This window comes from Phalangium opilio, unplaced genomic scaffold (genome assembly GCF_054372755.1).
Source record: "Phalangium opilio isolate 3A_F unplaced genomic scaffold, DU_Popi_V2 ptg000003l_1, whole genome shotgun sequence".
NCBI classification, from domain to species: Eukaryota; Metazoa; Arthropoda; class Arachnida; order Opiliones; family Phalangiidae; genus Phalangium; species Phalangium opilio.
In genome coordinates, this window is record NW_028324145.1 from 13,523,485 (window position 1) to 13,549,001 (window position 25,517).

At 36.0% G+C, this 25,517-nt stretch overlaps 1 protein-coding gene and 1 long non-coding RNA gene across 2 annotated transcripts in view; one reads left to right on the forward strand and one right to left on the reverse strand.

Annotated features, from left to right (window-relative positions):
- The window catches only part of LOC149717977 (uncharacterized), a 133,627-nt gene that overhangs the window by 71,909 nt on the left and 36,201 nt on the right, over positions 1–25,517 (forward strand). The gene's annotated exons all lie outside the window — the stretch shown is intronic.
- On the reverse strand, positions 339–24,535 carry LOC149717980 (orexin/Hypocretin receptor type 1-like). Its single transcript, XM_089834597.1, has 7 exons — positions 24,151–24,535; positions 19,201–19,787; positions 6,279–6,693; positions 5,798–5,954; positions 1,936–2,048; positions 843–951; positions 339–738 (listed from the first exon to the last, which is right to left on the reverse strand). The coding sequence occupies exons 2-7, from the start codon at positions 19,630–19,632 to the stop codon at positions 666–668; spliced, it is 1,299 nt and encodes a 432-aa protein (XP_089690723.1). The 5' UTR covers positions 19,633–19,787; positions 24,151–24,535; the 3' UTR covers positions 339–665.

A 25,517-nucleotide genomic window follows, 5' to 3' on the forward strand; every position in this document is an offset into this window, starting at 1 on the left:
AAATAACAAAAGAGAAGTGAATACTTATAGTTTTATCCTTTGCGTAATTGGCTTTCTGGGACCGAATACATCCGTCAGTATTAATTGCATCGTAATAAGGAATTATGTAGGCCTTAGCTTTCCGTCAAAGTTTGCAAAATATATATTTTAGGATATAATTGGGGATTTATGGAGATATTTTTTAAGGGTTTTAAAATCTTCTTGAAGATCCGGATGGAAATAAAAGGGTATAAGTTCTTGTTAATCATAGAATACACAAACCCTTGAACAAAGCACGAACCAATCAATAAACAAGGGGACGGGTCTCTTTTAGCATCCTCAGGAAATAAACAAGTATATTATTTTGTTAATATATATATATATTTAATTCCGAACGTTTACAATTTACATTAAAATCTCATCATCGGATTATAACGTGTTTTCGACCGCCTGACAATTATATAATTTTGATTATTATCATTTATTTATTTAATATATATTTACAAGTAAAGTTTTAGTTTATCGTGTATAAAATGTCGTATTTTAAACACGTGCTTATTATTTTTTTTTGTGAAGTGATTTTATAGATGGGTTTATTCGACGGTGCTGTTGTGTTGGTGTATTACATACATAAAAAAGATTTCTTATCATTTAGGTTTTTTTTTTGCTTTTTGGATTTAATTGGTTTAAATGTTACTATTGGTCGTGGCCCCGGCGTTAACCGTCTTTGGTTTAAGAGATTCCACCCAACTTTTGAGTCTGAAAATAAAACAGGGGAAGGATAATTTGATTTCTGTTATGAATCACGAGTGATTGAGTTCATTGGGATATTTTCGCACTGCGTGAAAGAATTTCCGTAGTACCGGCACAACGATCCGTCCAATTGACTCCGTCGACGATTCGCGTCCAAGAATCGAACCCGACGACACGTCGCGCAACGGAATGTCTTCCGAAATTCCTTACGAAATTTCCCTTTAAAGAATAAAGAAAGAATAAGATTTTGATTACGATATATTCGGGAATTAAATTGGGTTAGAATTTATCCCAAAGTGTTGGAGAATTCTTTAATCAAAGAGATAGTGGAATTTAGGCGTCTAAATCGTTAATGCAGTGGAATGTTTATCCATTCTCTAAGTACTTAAGCAGGTATCATTAATGTTTCAATGTTGATGGGGAAGATCGTGGGTTGAGAGCGTACCTACTTCGAGAGTCTCTTACGGTTCTATACTTGTAAAGTCTTTACGTCATCGAAATCTAATTCACTAGATGTTATTTAGATTTTGAATTATTTACTAAGCCAAGCCGTAAACATACTTAATAAAACATAAACTTCATTTCTAACTTCGAGGGCTTCTATCTTCGTGTTCAAACTGATCTATTCCACCATCCCTTTAAAGGTCTTTTTGGGGTCCCAGACGTACATAGGCGGCTAATTTATCTCTCTTGATATCGACGGAGATCAGAGACAAATACTCTTGTTATCTTGATTAAGGTCGCCTCTGGTTAGATTGCTTGTATATAGCTTTAAAACGAAGATACGTTTCTCCCGCCAAATATTGTGAGTGGTAGAATCCCAATTAGAGGATTGTAGGCTTAATTCATTGTGTTGTGTTGCCTGATTGCGGCATTGCTAGGGAACGAACACGTCAGGGAATTGCGTCCCCATTTTAGCGCCGCTTGCATGTGTAAACGTGATTAACACCCCTCCACGAGTATAACGTCAATTTTCGATTTCCTAATGACAATTTAATTAACGTGTTTAAGTCCGGCGGGATTAACGCGTCTTTTCCAGGAAATCTGCAATATGACTCTTAACTACTACTTCTGGGAAGAACGTTATTCGCTGGTATTACGTAACGTTTCAACTTCCGGTTAATTCGGAAGTGATTAGTCTTTAAAACCGGATGTTACGTAAGGTGTCTTTAAATCTCGAGACCTATTTTTATGGTTACGTACCACTCATGAAATTGTAGATGATTGGATTGATGGCGCTGTTGGCGTAGCACAGCCAATGAGAGAGTAGGGACGCCACCGTCGTCACGTGACTTTGTGGTAGACCCGTCGTGTACCTGAGGAACGGGGGGATAAAAGAAAGGAAAGAGACTGTGTTTTAGGAAATTGAACAATCGCACGCGCCTTAGAAAATTAGTTTAGAGCTCAAACTTGGCAGTACAGTTGGAAAACATTTCTTAGGGGGTTTTCGAACCTGGACGTTTTCAACAATTACATTCGTGGCTGCGCGAGTTTTAAGTCTAAGGGGATGTAATTTCCGGTTGAATTGTTTTCCCGAATCGTTCTCTCCAGAGGGAGGTGAAAAGTTTTTACTTAACGCTGCTGTAGAATCTAATGTTTTAAAAGTAGGGGTTCTTTTATTTTCTTATATACTTATGGCGCTGGGTCAATGTGAAGTGACTGTGGGGGAGGGGTGAATATATTACTCGACCTTGGTGAAGAGTTGAATGGCGATGCACCCACGTCTCATGTTTTTAAAATCTGATTTTTTTACCTCACTTTATAGTTTGACTTTTAGGGTTCCCTATTCATCTATTCATGAAATTGAATTTCTTTTCTTTTATGAAAGAGTATTTGATTTCAAATCGCAACGAAAAACCGTAAATGGCTTCACTTCTTTTAGAATTCATCTTTTGTGTCATATTGGCCAATTTTGTGCAAAGTTATAGCGTTTTCATTGCAAAGGTTTTTTATTTTTTTTCCTTCGCAATCTATGGGTTCACTTTTATAACTATTTATTACTTTGTCCATTTTTAAGTCCAGCTCAGAATTTTGAATGGGAATCCATACCATATACTTAAACATACAATCTGCTATGTATTTCATATGGGATATATATAAAATCGATAGATGTGGGAATCCAATATTTGGATATGATATTGGTTGGGTGGAAATATTCTTTTACTTCCGTATTTTTTTTTCGATGCGGATTTGTATACAGGGTGTTCCCATGATAAGTTCTTCGGGTTGGTTTTTAGTACAATATGTCATAGAAGTTATATTTTCGACTCCAAAATTGATTTCCCATAGACTTTGGTCCCATAATTACCCCCTTTTTTCACACCCTGTACATAAACCCTACGTCTTTATTTAAAAATGTGCCGCGTACTTTGGTGAATTTTCAGGACCAAGCTAGGAGAATTAAAGTTTTTTTTTGGTGGTGGTAAAGCCATTCTTCACTTTTACTCTGGAGAAAGGACTGATGCCCAAAAGAAAAATCCTTCTTGAAGATATGAAAAGCGACTGGAATTTCGAACCCACACCCGCGCTCGACCCTCCCCCCCCTCTCTCTCTCTCTCTCTCATTCTATAAGGATTTTTCATTCTCTAGAATCTCACTCAATCCCGATGAATCCCGAACTTCCTTCTATACCACCAACAAGTTTTATACGAAAATGAAATATAAAGTCCATGCAGAAGTTCCCAGTCCCTTTTTTTTATAAAAATCCGTCGCTACTCTCATATTCAGTCTCTTATTAAATTTAGTTATAGAATGGAAGCGCGCAGCTCAGAAATTTTAAGTTTTTATTTTTTTTTTTATTTTATAAAGCTAATATTTTGTTAGAGGGATATTTTGGTGGTATAGTATCTATGCCTGCCCCATTTTCTAGTGGGTATGAAATAATTTATAGGTATGAAAGTAAATTTCAAATCGAAACCAGCGATTCAAAGAATGAAAGCGAAGTACCTAGGCGACCTGATTCAATTCAATTCAGTATGTGCGGGTGTCATGTTTGCCAATTGAAGGCATTCAACTTTACCAAAGGAGCTAAAACACCAGCTACTTCTAACTCTAGTTTTCGTTTCTAACTTGGTTCCAATAAGGTATAGGTTGCGAAAACATTAACCCTTTGATCTGTTCTAATATTTTCGTTGTTAGGATATAACAGTGAAATTCACCACTTCAACAAAAGTTTTACCGGATTATTTTTTTAAGAAATTTCTCAAACTCCATAGTTCCTATAAATCATTATATAGACAGATATTACAAGAGCAAGGAAAGCAGAGAGATGGATGCAGTTTGAAATCGTAAAGTTTAAAAGAGTTTCCACAAATTTTGTTATTATTTTTTTTTATATTTTCTATTCCGTTTCATCAAAACTTTTAAGGCCAAAACTTTTATGTAATCTCGTAAACAATATTCTCTCTCTCTGTTTTTTTCCATAACATTAACATTTGGAGCAAGTTGAAGTACATCTATTTCAAAAAAGACAAGTACAAGACTATGAGGCGTTCTCGGCTCCTTTCTATTGGTATTTTGAGGTTCTCAGAACTTTATTAACATTATAGAGTAGCCTCTACCAGTGCGTGCTTTTAGGGGTCAGTAAAGGATTTATTTGAGTACTTTAAAATAATGTACTTAACTTATGTCAAGGTCGGTTAACAAAAGGTCTTTGCTTTCAAGAAAGAAAAATATTGTTTTTGACATTACATATGTAGCTTAAGAAATGTTTTATATCTTAATTCCCAAAGAGCTAAATGTTTTTGACAAGTTAAGGGTAATGTTTATGATCATTATCCAAACTTCGCAAGTATATCTACTTGAAATTTCCCAGTTCTAGTACGAAATACAGATTTATGGGAACTCCTTTTTCCCTCTTTGCTGGCTGGAAATGTAGTTTTGTAGACTAGAATTAAGATTTTTATTTCTCTTCCATCTACCGAATTAGATGTAATAAAGTCAAAGGGGTAACGGGGGTTATTTTCCCGAGTCTGATCTTGACCTATACTAGTCTTGTTATTTAATTGTGTTTATTTTCTCGAATGTTAAGGACGTGACTGGTCACGAGTTTCTTCTTCGTCTTCGTTAACTGCTTCTTCTAGACCTTTGATGTGGTTAGGCCTAATCGCTTGCTTTAGAAATTTACTGAAAAATTCCAAGCGAAGAAAGAGAGAGAGAGAGGAGTGTTGCCTTATTTACTCGTTTAATGATTATTTAGTCTGGGTAAAGAAAATAGGCTAAGGAATTGAAGAACCGTCACTAGTTCCTTGATAATTTGAATGCGGACATTGTTTTGCATTTACTTCCGGTCCAACTGGGGCGATAGAAACTATAGAGATACTCAAGATGTTTCAGACGGGGTTTTTCTTTCCATTCCTTACCCTATATTTTCTTGGAGCTAAGTTATTTTTATTCAATTTCTAAGTACTGCGGTGATAATCTGGAAGAGGTTTTTGGCGAACTATAAAACTAGGATTATACGAGTTAAGTCGACGAAAATCTTCCATAATGGATGCGGGGAAAATTTCTTTGAAATCCTCACGAGCGAGCTAAAGAATATTAAAATTAATTACTGCCTTCTTATAGATTTTCGTTCCCCTGTCCTTGTTTTGACTATATTTAAATGTTAGGTGGATTATCTATTTTTGGCTAAAGTAGTTTCGGAATTTCATTTCTCGTGGAAAGCAACTTATTTTTTGGGTTCGATATTTGAAATGATCTCTTGGCTGGGATTCAGTCCTAAATTGGGAGTTTTCTTGGCTAATGATGCTAAACCAGTGTAGCGAATTAAATTTATCTTAACATCATTTGATTTCTGAATCAGAAATATCAATATAATTCGGATGGTGGTTTACCTAAAAGGTGAAGTTCACGTGCGAGTGGGTAAAGATAATCTTTACAAGTTACTCTAAGCAATTGGTCACATTACGGTACGAGAAATCCTACATTGAGGAAATAGTTCATTCTACCGAAGTTACATACAACTCTCTCCTAAACAAACAAACTAAAACCCAATACGGCGAATAAACGCGTGTTGCTTACTCCGGATGGTCTGCGGAATAGACTTAAAGTCGGTAATGTTTACCTTAGGGTATTGATGAGATGAACTGGTAGATAGCAAAGGGCGAAAATGACCACGACGGCTATCAACATTTTGGCCGCTTTTCTCCTGGATCGAATTTGACCCTCGCAACTAGGGTTAGGGATTCCGTATCGTACGGCTCCGTTTCTGTGTTTGACGGCTAGATAGATAAAAATAGAGCAAAATAGAACGGTGTATAGTTATTTCCAAAGTTTAAAATCTAGAGAACTGAAGAGGGCAGCAGAGACCATGTCTCAACCACTATAGACTTGTTTACGTTTAAAGCCTCTCGACCTACAGATGTGATGGAAATAGCTCCTCAAATATTAACGAAACGATGTCTAAGCAAGCTTTCTTTATTACAAAGATAAGAGGTTGGTGTTGTTAGGGTTTATACGTCACAAGCGTCGTCTGCCCTTACGTAATTTGAATAAGAGCGGTTCGCTAGTTAAATATTGACAGTTTATTGGTGAATAAAGCTTACCTAATCTCCTGTTATTAGCGGTGTAAGGTGGAGGGTGCTCTTCTCCGGAATATCCGGGAATGTTTTTGCTCCATAGGACTTTAACTATCTGGCAATAGGCGACCAACATCAGAGAAAATGGCGCCACGTACAAGAGTAGAACGATAAATAATTGATAGAGGCGGGTTTCGCTCAGGCTCCAACCGTACGCGCAATCGGTCAAGTAATGAGTGTCCACTTTTAAATTCGGGTGCGGCTTCGTCTCCAAAACCAGAGCTTCCGGCAAGACGAAAAGCAAAGAGACGATCCAGATCAGGGCGATCGCTGTCTTGGCTCTAGCCGCCGTGCTCTTGGAACGAAGTGGATGGCAAATGGCGTACCATCGGTCCAAGGATATGAATGTTAGAGTCAGGACAGAAACTGATACCGAAACGCTCTGAAATAATATAAACATAGCCACGGGTCATTTTACTATCTATATCTAGTTTGAAGTACACGCCCTCTAATTATATTTCGGAATAGATACATTGTTTTCAAGAGGAAGGGCTTGATTTTAAAGTAGTATAGAAAGTTAGACCGTATCACTAATTATAAAATCAATTTTCGCTCGTACGGAATATGTTTTTGAATAGAAAGCATCGCATTTGCCAAATATATATTAATTAATTTGCGTATGACATTGCTTCCAATTGAAATTAAATTACTGGATAGAAGCCAGCGTCTTTTTATATTCGATCTTAATTTATATTAATTTAACAAATTTTCAAATTTCGAAAACATCCAAGAATCAAATAAGTCTTTCCACGAAATAAAATTGTTAATGCTAATTTAATTTTCGTATAAGGTACTGGTTTTTAATTTTGAAATGAAAAGCTAATATTAAATTTTAGAATATAACCTATGTCTGATTTCTCGTAAATGCAACGATTGAATTAGTTGGGAAAAATTAATAACTTCTATAATTAGAAAGAGCCGCTATGAAAATAATATGATTCTTCTAATTGCTTTTACTTTTCCCAATTAATTATCTTGAAATTTTAAGCTTTCGAAAAATTTATCTTTTAATGCTATTTTTCCAGAGTTTTAAACTTCAAAGTGTGCCAAATATTAATTCCGCTACTTAAAGAATTTAAATACTTAATTTTTCGCAAAAGATATTATCCGAGATACAAAGGTATAAAAGCAGTTACAATATTATTCCCTTAGCACTCTGCTCTAGTTTTCCCAAAAATTTATTTCTCATTTCGCAAAGGTACCTATACGGCGCTAGAAATTGAGAAAAGAAGTTTAGAAATAGCCTGAATTAACGTTCTTTCCCTTAAGAATAAAGTTAAGAATTGTTCACAAAATATCTGGTTGAATATCAACTCGATCAGGGTATTAAAAGCGTTCAATATTCATTTGGGGAATCGAATAAATTCCCGTTGAAAGCCCTAAAATTTTCTACATCCCATGTAATTATTCCATCCGTGAGTTTGAATAATAAAAACACTCTTGAGCTCTCTGGAAAACAAGAAAAAAAATAATAAAATGGTCTACATGTACGGAAGACCTAATTTCCAAATCGTTTTATGGAGGGACCTACATTACTCGGTCGATATTAATTTTTGCAGGCCAGGGTTTTCAAGTGTAATCTTTCATTTTGCGCCAAAACCTTATATATTCCCGGAATGAGGTGTGTAATTTTCCATTCATCAAAGTGAAGTGACGTAAATGGAGAAACCACATAATTTAAAAGTAATATATATATAGAGAGGAGTGAATGTCTTCATTAGAAAGTAGAACGTTTATATGTATGTTTTTAAAAGGAAATGCGAACGGTGCCAAGTATATTGCTCTGGTGGTATATTGTGTTATTATACGTTTCATCATAAGTTTATAAGATATGTTCCAGTACTTCGTAATGCTAGAGACTTACAGCTCGAGCTAGTTCGAGAACGACGGTTAATTTTGCTATCCATCTGCCTATTAATCTGTAAGCCTTTGCCAGCGCCTCACCAGGTGTCGCTTTACGAGAACTTCATGACAACCTCTCAGTAGCCAGTGACAAACTTATGGCACTTATCTTATAAACTTATGGTTAAGAACATCTAGCCGTTTTATCGTGTAAAATAACCCTTTACACCGCATCTTGAATTAAATATAGGTAGTATAAAATAATACGCGGTGCAGGAGCGGAATTCATGTTTATTGCCGCAGTTACGTTAGGTCTAACTTTTTATAAAATGTGAAATATAAATTCATATGCCTAAGGCCCGGAACTAAAAGGCTCTTATATTTATTTATAAACATATTTTAAAGTTGAGAGGAAAACTGTCGAATCCTTAAGAAACGTTGTTTTGTTTTATACAAGCGACAGAGTCTTAGGTGGGTGGTCTTTCGGTCGGTCATATTGGCAGCCGAGACTGTTTTGGAAACTGGATCCGACGTCCATTAAGCCACTTCCTCTTATCGCTCTATTTCCTGCCTTTAAAAGAGTTATTCTCCCACACGACCCCTGTCTTTATCTAAAAGCTACCGAGTGTCCATCCGCGGAGGAAACTGTTTTGTTATATCAAGGTTGCGCCGCTCCAAAAGTATCCTCTAGTCTTGTTGTCTAAAAGAAGTTCGTTGGAAAGTATCAAGAGATGATCACGCAGTTACGCGACCCTTACTGATCGGAATTAAAACTACTATAACTTGATTACATTGGGTTAATACACTTCTTACGATCGAGACAAAACGTAAAAGAGTGTCCTCCTCCAGGATCTTTTTGTTAGAGAAGGGAGACGATTGTTGTTTGTACGTTATCTTCCAATACTCTTTCGAGGAGTTTCATAATTCTTCACTTTCTTTTCTTTCTCCTTCGATATCAAGCTAATCCAGAAAAGCTTTTCCAGAAGATTCTTCTTAAAGAAGTAGATATCCCATCCTGAGGGCTTATTCCTCAAACGATGTCACTTGGCACTGTAGTTTTCGAAATAGTATTAGCTCTTAAAGTCTTTCTGTAGTGTCGAGTAATATTGATGGTCACTATAGACGGATTCGATGGGAATTTTAGTAATATTGAGGTGCATCTTTTAGGAATTGGTACGGGGAAATTTATTCAGTTATTTACTCGATCCTTTTATTAAAAGGGTCAACGAAAAATGAATCGTACCATTCCGAAAAGAAAAAGGCCCATGGATTAAAAATACTGCTTTCTTCACACTACATCATCTTTCACAGCCTCTACCATAGTTTTGAAGAAGCGTGAAGCGTCTAATACTCGATTCTTCCACTCTTTTGTTTTCAAGGTTTCATCCTCATGGGCTCTCTTAATGATTGGTAGTCGTTTAATCCCCTTAGCTTAATTATCGTCGTTTTTCTTCTGGTGGACAGTATTAGTTTTGACATCATTTAAGCCTCGCATTCCGCCTTAGGCAAAGGCTTATGAATCCTCTGATTAATTGGACTGTCCAGTTTAGTTCATCACTGGAGGTTTAACTAGTGTCACTGACCCCCGACTTAATGTTATATGAGACGCTTCTTAAGTCTGCATGGACATTTCGAAACCTTTCTTTTTTCTTTTTCAAACGGTTATAATTCTAGTCTAGGGAATTGTAAGACTATGGTGAGGTTAGTGACCCATCTATCCATATTTCGTGACAATGTTGAAGGAGGTGGTAGTGGTGGTGGTTAAGATAGATAGGGTGGGGTTCGTACTTTATTGTATACTATCTTCCATTAAGGATCAATTTTCCAGTAGGTCTACCTTCGACGTTCGTAATTCAATTTAGTATGGTTGATAGACGATGCATGCGGTTGACTCGATGAACGACGGAACTAGATCGCGGGGTCATTCTTCGGTGATGCTGAAAGTGGGTGGTGATCATGGGATATTATGGTGCGGTTTGGTTATATAGAGATATGTATAGATGTCTTAGAATATTATTTCTTTTGCTTAGAGTATGGTCTAGAATCTAGGCTGCATATTTAAAATTATTTTTGACTCTTGATAAGTCGACCAGCGCAATTTTCAGGTCAGACTGACTGAGATAGTGTATAGTAACTAAAGTATTGTTGTCTTGTTAATGTTTAACGTTTAACTTAATGAGAAAATTTAAGGATTTTGAGATAAAATTACATCTTTGTTTACCCAAACTTTAGTAACTGTGCTATCCAGGGATATTAAAGGAGATTAGATACATAAGGTCGGATATTTACTTTGTTTATATCCTCTTTTGGCCTAAATTTAAATGTGGAAATGTAGCTTATTCAACGGTTATATTATTCTAAATATAAAGAGTCTCTTTTATCTTGACCTTTTTGAACGTATTTTTGACATTTGAAGTTTCCTGCTACGTTTAGTTTTAAATATTTAATAAATTTAGGTTGAAAGCTAGCTTTTTCGTATAAGTCGCCCGAAATACAAATACGTGTAATACTAAAAACAGTTTGTTTTATATATTGAATTACTCCTTCAGAAACTATAGTGGAAATAATTCAAGCATTAATTTTTAACTTGTTTTGTTGGAGAGTGTTACTATATTTAGTTATATTCAATCCCAAAAAAGCGAGGAGCACCTTCAAAGATGATTGGTTTAGAAATATGGCGCGAAATGGGATGTTTTTTTTTCTTTCACGCGCTTTATCCCCTAAATTCATCCTACGCATCCTTCGTTCAAACTTCTTTTAGCTGACATTTTTTTTCGCGATTCGTTTAATCAGGTGAGAGTTTTTTTAAACGAGATTTAAGACTTTTGGTTTATGGGTTTAAAAAAAAAGAACATTCTAAAAATATCTGGTCCACCATAACGAAATAAGTTTTATCCAAAGAGCATTAAAGTTTAAGATGTCCTTTCATTCAGATGCGAGGGTTGTTGTAATTCATAATTTTGGCAAAGTGTCATACCCAATTCAAGGAGAAAATACTTGAGAATTTTGCGTATGTAATGTTATGAAATATTTTGCCGCCAGTGTTAAGTTCTGGTCTGGTGTTTCAGGGTTTCATGGTTTTTTCTAAATATTACGAGGGTCTACTCTTATGTAAAGGATATATTTATGGGCAATATCATAAGTTTATAAGATATGTTTCATAAGGATGATACTTCCTTTACTTTGAATCTATGACATACGTTACTTCATGACAAGCTCTCTGTAATCAATGACAAACTTATTGAACGTATCCTATAAACTTATGGTGATATTGATTTTCGTTTTAACCGTTCTTGTGTTTACGACACTTGTCCTTGTAGTCACTTGCAAAGGCTTAACTTGACATATGTTAAATTGATATTTTTGAGAATGTTAACCCTGGTTGGAAACGTCACGTTTTTCGGTGAAGAGCTAAATCTCCTGTCAGATTTCCGATACAACTTTTTGCAATTTAAGAAACGCATCAGTAAATAAGCTTAAAACAACCTTTTCGGCTGTGTAATCTTTGTTCAAACCAAGATTCATCGCCGCTAATAGAAACTCTCGAATTTAACATCAACAGCTTAAATTTTGCCAAGAAAAAGCCTTAATTGTGTTTACGAAGTTGCTATATTCGTTCCGAGTATGCCATTAATCTAGCTGTTCACTCTTAATTTACCCTGTTTTTGAAATGGAAAGTTTAATACAGTTTTTATGGTTTCAATAACACTAAGTCTGGCTTAGTAAGTTAAGTTGTTAACGTCTAATGGGTGGTCTAGTCAGCGCTGTTTCAAGGTTTCTCCAAGAATTCAAAGATTAATTTTCAGGAAGTTGAACCCCAATATTTATGAATTTTAAACTACTTCCTGGCTCGCTGATCGTTTACACACAATATCCGTAACCATAATATGATTTAATGTCTCGCTTACGATGTGTCCTCGTCGTAACGTCGTACAGATTTTAAGACCATCAACCGAATTACCAGTAATGACAGTACCTCTTGTTTGGCTGTACGAGAATCAATGTTAACTTAACACGGGGTGCCTGCCTGCGTCTTTGTCATGCAGAGATTGGATCAATGGTTCGTTTACCGGAAGTAAACTCGGAAGGAGGAACGGGGGGGAACTTTCGATAAATTCCTAGCTGGCAAGCGTGAGCTGACGTCGCCGCCCATCTTTCCCTCGAAGCCTGCCTGCTCTAATACCCTTTATTCTGCTGTGGTGGATATTGCGTTGTCGTGTATATACGATTTTATTAGATTTTCTTCCGTGATAGGCCTGCGAGACATTCGACTAAAATGCTAAGAGATCCCGCGCGCTGGTTAGCGGATGTAAGCGCCGTCTTAGATTCCTGGAAAGTCTCTCTTAGGAATTTTAAATTAAAACTTTAAAGTCTTTTAAGAACTAATATTTACTCAAATATACAAGTTTGATTTGCATCAACATAAATTAAAATCGTGGGATTTTAAACTATTTAGTATTTACAGTTAAAATCAGTCGCTACTTTGAAGTCAGTCTAGCTATTAGAGTAATATCAAATTGTTCGTGATTTCTGAAACTTTACACTTAAGAACTTTTTTGGTAAACACGGATATTGCTTCAATGCTAAAAGCCGGGAAATTAAATGGAAAATATTGCAATTCATATCTTAGGAAAATTCCCCATAGCATTAGACGAGTTGTTTAACTAAACGCTATCCGAGATACTGAATGCGTATAGTGAAAGTCAATCTCGTGCTCTCATTGGATTAGATATCTGTTATCTAATATTACCGGTATACCCTGGACTGTCGTCGGCTATTACCGAGGTTTTTTTTGTCCTTTCCTGATAATAAGTATTATTGTCACCTATTTCCCACGAGGATGAGGAGGGTGTTAGCCTCATTCCGTTGAACATATATTGGCACGTGCCTCCACTAACCCTATCACCTTGCCCTGGATATATAGCGTGTGATAGGCTATCGCCAGTATTATTAACACTGTCAAGTGACATTAAAATTCAAACCTAACTCGAGTTGGGGGAAGGGGGGCGGAAACATAATTGCCGGACTACCTCTCTCGGTCTCATTTCCGATTTCTATAAATAAACGACGGGATGACTTTTCCTGCCTATGTCCATTGATAGTATATTTATCTATAGTTGCGCGGTTTTTTAGCTCTAAAAGGGGTCATGACCTTTCGAAATTCAGTGGAATTTGTGTTAATTTAGATGGTAACGATTACCATAATTCCTAGAATGGAATGAATTAAATTTATGGTGAATATTTGAATGCCAACATCCGGATTTGTGTACTTCCGATATCTACACATTTATGATTTGCTCTTATTTAATCTAATTCTTTTTTCCTCGTGTGATGGGAAAGTGGGTGTGGGTCTTTTATGACGTTTTAGCTGGTGACACGTCACGTTTCGTAATAAGCAACCTGACAAAACGTTGGGACATTTTTTTTCTAGGAACCGAAATGGCCAAACGCCCCAGCCTCCACTCAACCTTAATCTTTTCTTTTTCCTTTAGGCGCCGTTCCGTTTCAACTCGCGACACGATTGTAGATATTGTAATAAGAATTTTGCGTGTGGGAAGTTCTAAGTATAATTGAAATTTTTCGTCTTGGAGTTTGTTCATACTGAGCTTTTAACTTGGTACGAATTGATACGGAGAAAGGCTTGAGATATTCTTTGAATTATTAATGCTTGTAAAGTACCAATCTGGGAATCGCTCTCGTTGCGTCAAATAGTATGAGTCGTTCCTCAAAGGACTGTTTCATTTAAGTTCTGAGAAATTTAAATTTCCAGTTTTGATAAGACTAAGCTAGGGTCTCTTTGCTAAACTCAGAAATGTTTTACCTCCGTCTTCCTCAGAAATGATCAGTATGTGAAAACTGTTGCGTGACTTAAAGGTACAACTCGTAATTTGACTTGGATCTTTTCGAGAACGTTTTTTTAAATATTTTATTAACAGTTTTATTGCAAACTATTAATTTGATCCTGCACGCATTCGGTGTTAAGGAAGTTCAAGCGTGTTTGCAATGGGTTATCGCGGTTGATTCCCGAATTGTTCTATATCGCAGTCATTTCTTTGTATCCTTTACAATAGGGCTAGACTTAGGAACGTCTGTCAATTTGTGTAGAATCGAAAGTTAGAGTTAGAGCTATTGTCAAAAGCTTGAGAACACGCAACGCCCCCGCTTTGGAAGACCTAGTTTGGCAATTAACTTAGTTCCGTCATACGTCCGTCTCTGTCACCTCGACCTCTCTCGTGTCCTGTCCTGTCTTGCCCTGTCCTGGTTCCATTTGAATTTGAAACGTAACGAATTATCGACCCCCAACTTTAATTAAACCACACGGATCAAATAGGTTTTCTCCGCAGTTCGTTGCAGGCTTGATTGCCTTCATATTAATAGCCATAAAACCCTTATTTTATTGTGATTCTAAGATTGCGACCAGTTATATTCTTACACGTCATTGGCAATGAACAAAAATGTTTCCATGGAAGTTTCCCCTACCATATGGAACAAAAAAAAAATAGTTTAGATTTAAGGGTTCAAGTACACGTATGGTATGACGAAAATCGGCGCCATTTCTGCCTTTTTGTTGATGTTGAAGGTTTTCAAGTGGCGGAAAAAATAATTAAGAAAGGGCTTGTCAAAAAGTCATAACGTGTCTACGCTACGATAACAATATTAGGCCGTAATTCTTTAGTTAAGTTTTAAATCATTCGTATTACTTATCTTCGCCAGCGCCGCACTCCATGGAAAAATCCTTAGCTAATTTAAACCTAGGTCACGTAATTAATTAACAAGTTTGAGAGGCCATATGGTCGGTCGGTCATCTACACGTACGGTAGTCGACGCAAATTCAGTTGTGGATGTGTGTTTTTTTTTAAGTTGCTTTCTATTCATTCAATCGAAATCAGCTTTAAATATCAGTAGGTACAAAGCTTGACGCAGTCATATTTCTAACCTTTGTTTTGATCAAGATAACATGGAGGCTAGCTTTGTGTACAGTATTATTTCAATTTGAATCGGAGTGTATGCATTCCTTTGGTTTTAATTGCGCAACCCCCCCCCCCCTCTTAATAGTTTTATAGTTTAAGGCTAGGGTACTGCCAACAACGTCTGTCTTTCATATCATACTTTCTAGACGTTTAGGAATCAAATGTCAATTGCCCTTGGCCTTCCATCGCTCCATTCAACAAGATTTTTATTTTTTTTTTTTTCTTCTCGTTTATTTGGCACTCGGCGAAACATTATAGCCAGCTTAAAGTTCTTTCAGAAGTACTTGAAATGCTTTTTCCTCGATATGTCTGTTTATGTAGGAACTGAATCCGTAGAAAGACTTATAACCGTTTCTGTGAGAATTCTACCACTTGAAAAAGTAATAATTTTGCTTAAGAATGGTCCGTTTTTCCTTCGAATTTTTTTTTTATCATAGAAGTCGAGGTTTTAGTTGGTTTTCAACGAGGAGACAGATTTTGTGTTTCTTTTGAGGCCAAGCTTAGTTTGATAGAAATATAAATGACATCTAAATATCCCAGGGAATTTATATCACTAGACTCAAATGGAAAACAGAATTTGTCTTTATGCTAATTTTCCTATCATTTTCTTTGAAGAAAATCTTTTTTTCTTTTTAAAAATATCGTTCTTTTATGTTAAGAAATTCCAAAATTCAATTCGAATAGTCTTGCATTTTTTATATCCTTTTTCGTACAACTAGATCTATAGCGTATATATCTTTATTTGTCGAGTTGCAGCTGTTTCTACCATTAAAAGGTAATGCAGTTGCCCAGTCCATCTTTTTCTTTCTTCTTTCCTTTTTAAAAGTTGGCTCTTGAGCGTTGGGAAAGATTAACGTGTCGAGCCCTGCGAACCTCAGTATGCCTTTGGTATCGCTGCAGAGTTAGTCAAGTTCGGATTATAGAGAACGGGCAGCTCTATGACGTAAGGAGTTTTACTCCCATTGGGAAGGGAACCTTAGGTGCCATTTCTCTCCAGACACCAACGGGTCAAATAAAGAATTCATTTTCTAGCTTTCTAATTTCTGAACGCTCTTAGCTTTCTTTACATTTTTAATGCGAGGACTGTGTTTACAGTGTGGATACTTTATATCCCTGGGGGAATTTAGTGAAACTTATCTTAAAACTCGGAGCTAGTTAATTATTTAAGTTTAGCTCGTAAGAAACACGAACTTAATACAAAACGCTAATTAGAAATTTTAAATGAATTTAATGTTTTCTTAGGTAGTTTAATATTGAGTTCTTTAAAGGTGAAGGGTTGAGTGGTGCATGAAGTTTTATTTTTAACTCAAGCTAAGTTAAACTTGTACAGAATCTACAACCAGTATAGAAACTGTTTTCTGGGGAAGAGCAAAAATGGAATAAAAAACCCCCTAAAGGCAATCTGACTGATTTGCTTGCCTTGATTTCTTTGGAAGTTAGATTGCCAATCGGCATAGTGTAAATTGGGAGAAGTAAGCCTAGGATCATAAGTTTATAATATATGTTCCATAAGTATGACACTTCCTATACTTCTACAGCTCGAGCTAGTTAGAGAACGACAAGCGAGAATTGACTACTCTGTTTTGCAGTCCATCTTCCTATTTAGTCCATAACACACCTTACCAGGCTCTATGACCTCCGTCACTTCGTGACAAGCTCTCAGTAACCAGTGACAAACTTATGGAGCACATCTTATGAACGTATGGGGAGATGAAAGGCTGTCTTTTACCATTCTTTAATTCATCATAATTTGATGGACGCTAGACGTTTCTCGGAAAAATTTAATCCGAGCTTATTTTTCACGTTGAATCATTTCTAATTATTCCAAGAAATCTTTCGTTTCCTTTGAAACCTTGTGGTGTAGCGAAAATTACTTTGTTTCGTAGGAGAAGAAGGATGGTCCTAAGCTTTCTTCACTGAAGTTAGGCCATTTTTCTTTTTACTTTTCCTGATTCTGGATTTCTAGTTGTTCAAAGAAGAAAACCTCTTTTTATTTAATAACAACAGCGAATCGGCTCAACCGACTGAAAGGAAATAAAGGCTACGTATTTCATCCTCGTCCTTTTATTTTTAGCAATCGAACCCCGGTCTTCATGCGGTAGCCAGTACTTTACTGGGGTAGCTAGTTTTTTTAACTAGGAGTGGCTCACTCTATTGATCAGGCGTTTACCTTCGGCCATGGGTTAAAATTAATACATCCATAAGTGATTTGTCCCTCGAAGTTGATAAAAAGTAATGGAAAATGAAGCCAATTATTTTTACCACTTTTTTCTAAGGACAAGTGAGTTTATGGTTTGGATGTTGTAACGGTGGTGATGAGCCAAGCATTTTTCAAGTATTGCCTGACATTGATACTTTTATTAAAGTATTAAACTCGTTGGCGTTTCTTTCGGAGTCAGGTAGTGTTGGAGGTCAGTGTATGTGTTGTTGTATCTATTAGTATCGTATCCGGTAAAAACTTGAAAACAAAGGACCATACATGATCGATATTTTTTACCCAACCTTCCGTTTTTGGGGGGTAATTCCCCCCCCCCGAAGTTTGGGGTTGCCATGGATTAACCATAATTTAAAAGAATTGGGACAGCTTGTTAACGGTAAAGTACCAAGAGCAGCAATGCGGGGTGAACTTGTTATTTATTGACAACGCCATTTTGATGGTCAGTGTAGTTTAGACTATGTTACAATCTCCTGGTGAAATAATTAATGCGTAGGATACATATTGACTCGAGTTCGATCGCTATTATTAGCATTAAACTTAATCCCTATCAAGTAAAGGATTTGTCAAGTGTATATATCTGCGTAAAAAAATAGGTTCCATCGAGGTGTTTAATACTTTCCATTGTTTATCAGTGCAGTGATATAGGTTTAAAGATTTTTTTACAAGTTAATTATCCGACCCCTTTGGCTTGTTTCCATACAAGATGGTTCAGACACATTTTATCTCATTTTGTATTCAAAACTCTCCCAAAAAATCAATGATTACCCCGTAAAGTCCTTGAAAGAAGAGGTATTTTGCCGGTTTATTGAAACTGATGGTACTTTTGGGAATTATTCTCTTTCTTTCTTTTTTTGGATCTTCTTCTTTGTTCATTTTTTGGGGGTAAATTTAAACCCTATTTTAGCGACCGCATTTTCTATTCATCAGAAGTAGGGCGTTTTGAACATATAAAACTGATTTTGCGAATTATTGGCGTCTAGTTTTGGACGAATCGGCACGTTCTAAACACGTATATTATAGTTAGGTCTGTAAACGTTATTTCTGTGTACGAATTTGTCTAGATTCGTCCGACTATACTGTTTGGATTTAAGGTTTCTATAAACAAATTCCACATCAAACCATGTGCCTTATTTGAGCTACAGAAATTCGAACCAAAGAGATTGTGGTCCAATATTTGATAAGGTTTCTGTAAACAAATTCAGCGCATCAAATGAACGCGGGTTCATTATTTAAACTAGAGAAATTCAAACCCAGTATAGCTTGGACACTAAGATTGTGCCAATATTTGATAATGACCGTAAATTCTGACCTAAATATAAATCGTGTATACATAGTTGACCAGTCATGTTTCACATTTGTTTTTTACGGTCAGTACTTTTGTGGTTGAATTTGACCACGTAGAAAACTTAAATTGACTTCAAAACTTCAACTCCTCCATTGAACAACAAAATTTATTGTTATCGAAAATCAATAATGGATAGTAGGTAATCAAAGCTGGAGTTTCCCCCATTTCATTCAGAGTACGAGAGGGTATGTTTCATAAGTTTGTTACTGGTTACCGAGAGCTTGTCATGAAGTGACGTAGGTCATAGATTCTCGTAAAGCGACACCTGGTGAGGCGCTGTCAAAGGCTTAGTACAGACTAAGTAGGAAGATGGACACTGAAAAACTAACCGAGTGTAGTCAATTCACGCTTGTCGTTCCCGAACTAGCTCGAGCATTACAAAGTGTTATACTTATGGAGCATATCTTATGGTAATATTAGATTACATTGATTATTCCGTTTGCAAATGTACCACGTGACTTTTGCTTAAATAACGCTGAAGTTCATTGGTTAAAGTAGAAGCCGGTGACTTACCTGTAAATATAGAACTAGTTTACACATGACGCTTCCGAAGAACCACGTTTCGGTGACGTCCCATAGTACTGTCGGTGGCAAACATATCAAGATGACCATGAAATCGGCCAAGGCTAGGTTAACTATGAAGTAATTTGTCACAGTTCGCATTGCGTGGTTTCGATAAACCGATACGCACACTAATGAGTTACCGAATAGTCCCGCTAAAAAGACGGCGAAATGTAACGCGATCAAGACCCATTCGTAGGCCGTGGGAAAAATGTAGGCTTCGATTAAATCCATATAATCTTCATCCGGTAAACAGTATTCGTTACTGCATTCGCGACCTCCTGACCCTTCTTCGGGCCACGAGTCGTTTCCGTTAAAGGTGTGATTGGTGATGGCCGATAAGTTGATTTCTTGATCAATCGCGAAATTGTCCCCGGAAAACATGGTTTCTGTTTTTTGTTTTTATTGCGGGAAAAAAGTAAATATGGAATTTCTACGTCCTATATTGTCATAGTTGAAATTGTTAAATATGTCTGGGTCTGGCTACATCACATCTTCATTTGTATACTGGTTCCGGTTTTAATGAGTTGCGTTTGAACCTGAAAGAAAATATTAAGGTTGAAAATTCTTCGTTTCATAAATTATTAATTGACTCTCGAGTGTTTTATTTGTAACTTAATTATATCTATTTTGCTGGGTAATAGTGATTTTATTTCTAAAAGTTTATACTCGCTAAGGAAAATCCAACTTCGGATGTTTGAGGATCTTAATAGAGATGCGTGGGATTTAATTCGGACTATAAATGAATGAGAGTGCTTGGTTTGGAAAAAATGTTTCCTTTTTCGCTTGTCATTTAAAGTTAAAGACAATGCGGCCCACTTTGCCTTTCTTAGTTGTGGGAAGTAACATTGTTAAAGGTTAGATAGAAATAAAACTGACCATTAAGTTTTAAGAACTATATACCCTAAAACCCTCGTGGTATTTTTAGTTTATTGAGCATTTTAACTGCCCTATTGTGTAATAAAAGAAGTATAGGCATAGCGCTCTTAATTCCTGCTTGGTTAGCAAATTTTCCGCTCTATTGAATCCTTTAGGTCCCTAAATATAAAACTATATAAACCAAAATGAATAAATTTATACGTTAGCCTGATAATCATTTTATATTTTTCTTCGTGTATCCATCCGCATTTTAAACCATACATTTTCCACTTAATTCCCAAAATTATACCAACTCTGAATTTTAAGTACAAAATATATTCATCTTTGATGCAAATTTTAAATTTTATTTTCTTGACAATAGACTGTTCCTTTATTTTCTAGTTTAGAAATCTTGCAAATAAAAATTAATTAGCCATTGGGGTAGCAACCGTTAAAAGGATACCGCGACAAATATTTCTCGCTTATTTATATTTTGTTATGTTTCAACTGTAACACCGTAATGTTTTTAAAACACTCCTTAATGGCTCTGTTGAGACTCTCGCGCTGCATAATAAGCTCTTTGTTCTCTTTGAAGTTTTTTTCTGCAAGACGTGAACGGGGTATATTACGTATTAAGTATTTGGCCATGAAGTCCCTCTTTAATTTTAATAGACGGCAATTATTTCATGTATCGAATTAAATTTTGGTTATTCAATACGTCTCGATAAGTATTAAACGAAAAAGATACGGCTAAGGTTATAGTATGTCTTTTTAAATTTGGGAATGTGGAATCCTGCCTGGACTTCGTATTAGATTACCCAATAATGGGAAGCGATGGACGCTCTTGATGGATGCTCCTGTCAGATTGAACTGACCTTGATATGGAGTTAGATAGACCTGGACACTGACGTTGACCATAAGCCATGGGGCTTTCTTTCTTTTTTTGGAAGACATTGAAATGGATGCTCGCTTTGATTTTAGATTATATCGGTAAGACTTAAAGCACACTTGGTAATACTTCAAGGACATTTTCTGAGTGTCAGAATCTTTGATAGTGATTCCCAGTATAGATAAACTTATCTTCTCAAGTTGAGAATTTACCAAAATTTAAACAATGGGCTTCGTAGGATTTATTATGCCAGTTCTGTTAATATTAACCTTAGGAGGGCCTAGTAGTTCAGAGGTTAACGCTTCATATTTTAGGCTTGTGGTCGTAAAGTGGGCACTAAGCTATCGTTACCGCGTGAATGTTGAACACAAAGCACCCTAGGGTTACGTAAACCTTTGAAGAAAAAGAGATTACACGATGTCCTCTTCTGAAGATTTTTATCGCTAAGCTATTTTTGTTCTCCATTACAATCTTAGAAAGGTATAAGAACTGGTAGACATCAATGGAAAATCGGGTCCATTTTTAGAGGTATCACTATAAATATTGTTTATGGATGCACTCTCATATTTTGAAAACACTGATCTTCGTAGTTTGATAAGAAAAGGTCAAGAATCCCCCTGGCGTTATTCACCTATACTATGGGGGCTTTGGGGGGGGGTCCATCGATTTTTAATATAGTGTCCCGTTTTATCTCCCATCCCGAATGCAGAGTGAGATGCTCGTGCTACTGGAATTAATGGGATTTTCTAGACCAAGAACTTTTAGATCATCTCTTATTTTCTTCATTCTTTCTTTCCTTAGCCTACACTAGTTTATATATTTATAAAAAGGGGGATATAAGCTGTATCTTACACTAGTACTTGGCGTTATTGATAAGTTGATCCATCCCTATAGCTCCATCGTATGGTCTATAAAGAATAATAAGTACTTTGCTCGCTCGCTTACTTTCTTACTTAAGTCTTCGAGAACTTGTAGCTTACCCCTGAGTATCTGCCTGCCTGCTCTGGAGTGTGGGTATGCTTAAAGATGGATTCAGAGTTTTTGGAAGTTTCAGAGAAAGGGTTTTTTTATCCGAAAATATTGTATAGTTTTTTATTCCAAACGCGTGAATTAGTAATGAAGATTGAAAGGTGAACTAAAGTGAGGATGAAACGCATTTTGAGATGAGAATTTTTTTTGTAGAAAAACGCAAGATGCATATTAGAGTAATCTTTTAAGGAACATAATATTTTATTCATAAAAAAGAAGAGAGTGTAGCATGCTGGGTTTATCTTAATCTTATAAATATTTCTCGTTTAAAACAAGCGCCGCCTATAAGAAACACAAAGAACTTTCATTGATTTGCCATTCGCGTAATTTTTGTATTTTCTTTCTTTCTTTCTTTCTTTCTTGGCGTTGGGTTTGAATAGAGATTGACTTTGATTGGTTAGCTAGCCAGTTTTCTTACGGTTTCGGTTTGTACGGCTTTGTACTACGCGTGTAGTAATGGAAAAAAAGCTAAAGTATACAGAAACAAGGATAAAATAAATGGGAAACGATTTGCCCCTTGAATATGCATTGGTTTAAAAAAAAGTGTCATTTATCTTCTTCGCTCCATCTCCCATTTGACGAGTGCCAAAATATCTCAACTATAGCTGCTAGCGAACAACTATCTTCCATTTAAACAAGTACGGTCCTCCTAGGGAATGATGGGATGGTTAGGGTAACGTATCCAAGAGTAAATGAATGAAAATTGATGGGTGAAATTCTCCTTTTCTGGAGAAGCGTAGTTTTTCAATTTTATCCCATTACTACCGTCTTTGTGTTCCCGGATGGGTAACAGAATTCTACCACCTACTTTTTATCGGCTGGTTAAGTTAACTAGATAATATTTATCGAAACACTTAACCGTGAAATTAAAACATATCTGATCGTATTATCCCTTTGGATATCCGCGATATTAACCCTGTTACAGATACGGGTCTATTTGATTTACTCTTCTCTTATAATGTTCCTAGGCAAAAAATAATTGAGTCAAGATCGAATCTTTGGCTCTTTCATCCATCCGAACCATTGTTTGGGATCAATCTTTGTTTGTATTTTTTCTTCTGTCGAAAATAGGCTACTTCTTTGAGACGCTCTTTTCTTTGTTTCTCACTTTCACTATACTAGGTACGCGTAAGTTTCTAGTCGGGATTAAAGTCCCTTTTATATAACTTAGACGGCTTAGAAAGGTGTCAAAAGGACTGGAAAGTAACTGTATTTTATTTTTAGCGTGGTAACCATGTGCGTTGGTGCATGGTTTTTGCGTCACTTCTTTGTGTGAAAGTGTTTCAAAACAAGTGAATGGATGAAGTGAAATTATAAATTTGGATTAAATTAGTCATTAAATTATTAAATATTTATCTCGACGTCGCACGACTTGTCCAATCAGCGACGAGCTTTATTCTAATGTTACATTACTTATTAACACCTCGTAATGATAATACATTAAAGAAAATCTTCATGTTTTTCTAAATGCGAATACGACCGATCTGAATCGGATTTTCGTCATTGACCCCAAATGAAACCTTTTTCATCATTTTCTCTCCCGCGCAATCCACGATTTTCACGCGCTAACGGATTCGTGCCGTGATATTTTCTTCAATTGCTTTTTCATCGATTTTTATTATTGTTTTTTTATTTACTCGATTTTCTTTGCGGAGATTTTAAGAACAACTCTCGATCTTCAACGATATATTTTTGTGTTTTTTTTATTATTGTATCATCATTCCCCGATATATTTACTTTTTATAATATTCAGTTGATAAATAAATACCCGTTATATTCGTAAACGGGCGCGTTCAGTTTTGGGACTGGCTGTTTGACAAATGGCGCCTGACATAATGTAATCCTTTCTATGTCTGTGATTTATCTAATATGACATTGAAATTTCGTTGATGAATATTAATAGATTGATTAGAGGGGGGTGGAAGTTGTGTCGTTTGATGTACGCCGATTCTATAATCATGAGATTTGTGTCAATAAATTGAATAAACGCGCGATGACAAATTGGTAAGACGAATGAATGTTAAAGGAATGGCCGCGCCTAAAGCCTTAATAATTATTTACGTTACAACCGACTTAAATCATTCTTAATATTTTAAGATTTAAATATTTAAGTTTATATTACTCACTTTTTGAAATGTAATTCCAATTTTCTTCCCGACTTCTCGATATCTTTTAAACCAAATGTCCTTTTAAAATAATAATCCCCGATGATCTATAGTTAATTATTATTCCGTTTGACAATTAAGTCAGTAACTCGTCGATGGCTTTGAAAACGGGTTGTTGTGGTTGTTCTTGAAATCGGTTTAACCCTGATATGATATCATAGGATAAACCGTGATGATGTTAACTAAGTTTCCTGATCCGACCGGGCGCGTTTTCGATCCCAATCCTTCTCTATTTGCTACACTCAAATGATCTGGCTCGCGGAATCCCGTCGACAGTTTTCTTCTCACCAGAGAAAGAGGAGGAGGGAGCGAGAGAGAAAACTTCGTATAGGATAGAACTCTCTCTCTCTCTGAGCCAGTTGGTGAGGCTGAAGAGCCAAGGAGACTCCTAGCGGGACTTAGGGACCATCGTGGTGGTGGATTTCTGTGGTTGCCGACTTCAATTACCTATGACATTTATACGTATTGAAATGAAGAAACTGAGACATTGTAGATAAATTCGTAGGAGTATGATCTTTTGTGTAACATTTTTACGCATTTAGAGTTTAATTTCTTATCGGTTATCACTGGAGACTAAACTTGGTTTTAATGTCTTATGGAGTTGTTTCATCTTCTATATTGATGTCAAAGGTCATATAGATGACTTAATTGTTTATAAAACGACACTGGTATCGAGAGAGTACAGTTGGGAAGATAATTCAAACGTATTGTTTCATATCACATCATTATTTACATAGAACAAATTACTTTTACAATATTTAATTCAATTTATCCTGTAACTTAAAAAAAAATATCTTGGGTCCCCGTGTCTTTATCTTTATCTTCGAATTAAACCCCAAAATGGATCCTTTTTTATGTCGATCTCCTTTTCGTAATTTAGTTTTCGTGCGTTGACTTTTTGTTCAACAGGGTAAATCCGGTATTAGCCGTTTCTTTTTTATCTCGATTTTCTTTTGGTTTTTGTTACTAACTTCCCAAAAAGAAATCCGACTAAGCATTTATAAACTTCAGCAGCCGATTCAGCTATTTTTTTCTAAATACGTAACAATTCGGTTAACAAAGGAAACATTAATTAAAATATTAAGTATTTCACGCACACATACGCGTTTATTTCCAGAGCCTTTAAATATTCTTAGCCTGGTTTTAAGGTAGAAATGTTTTAGTTTTACTATCAACTTAAATGGCTTTGGCGGATTTATATCCAATTTTCTGTAAACAAATTATTCAAATTTCTCTCTCCTTTTTTTGGTTTAGTCTGGGAATTGTTTGTGGTTTTTCTTCAAATTGAGGCTATAGTTAATTGCGTTTGTGGATGAAGATAATTACTC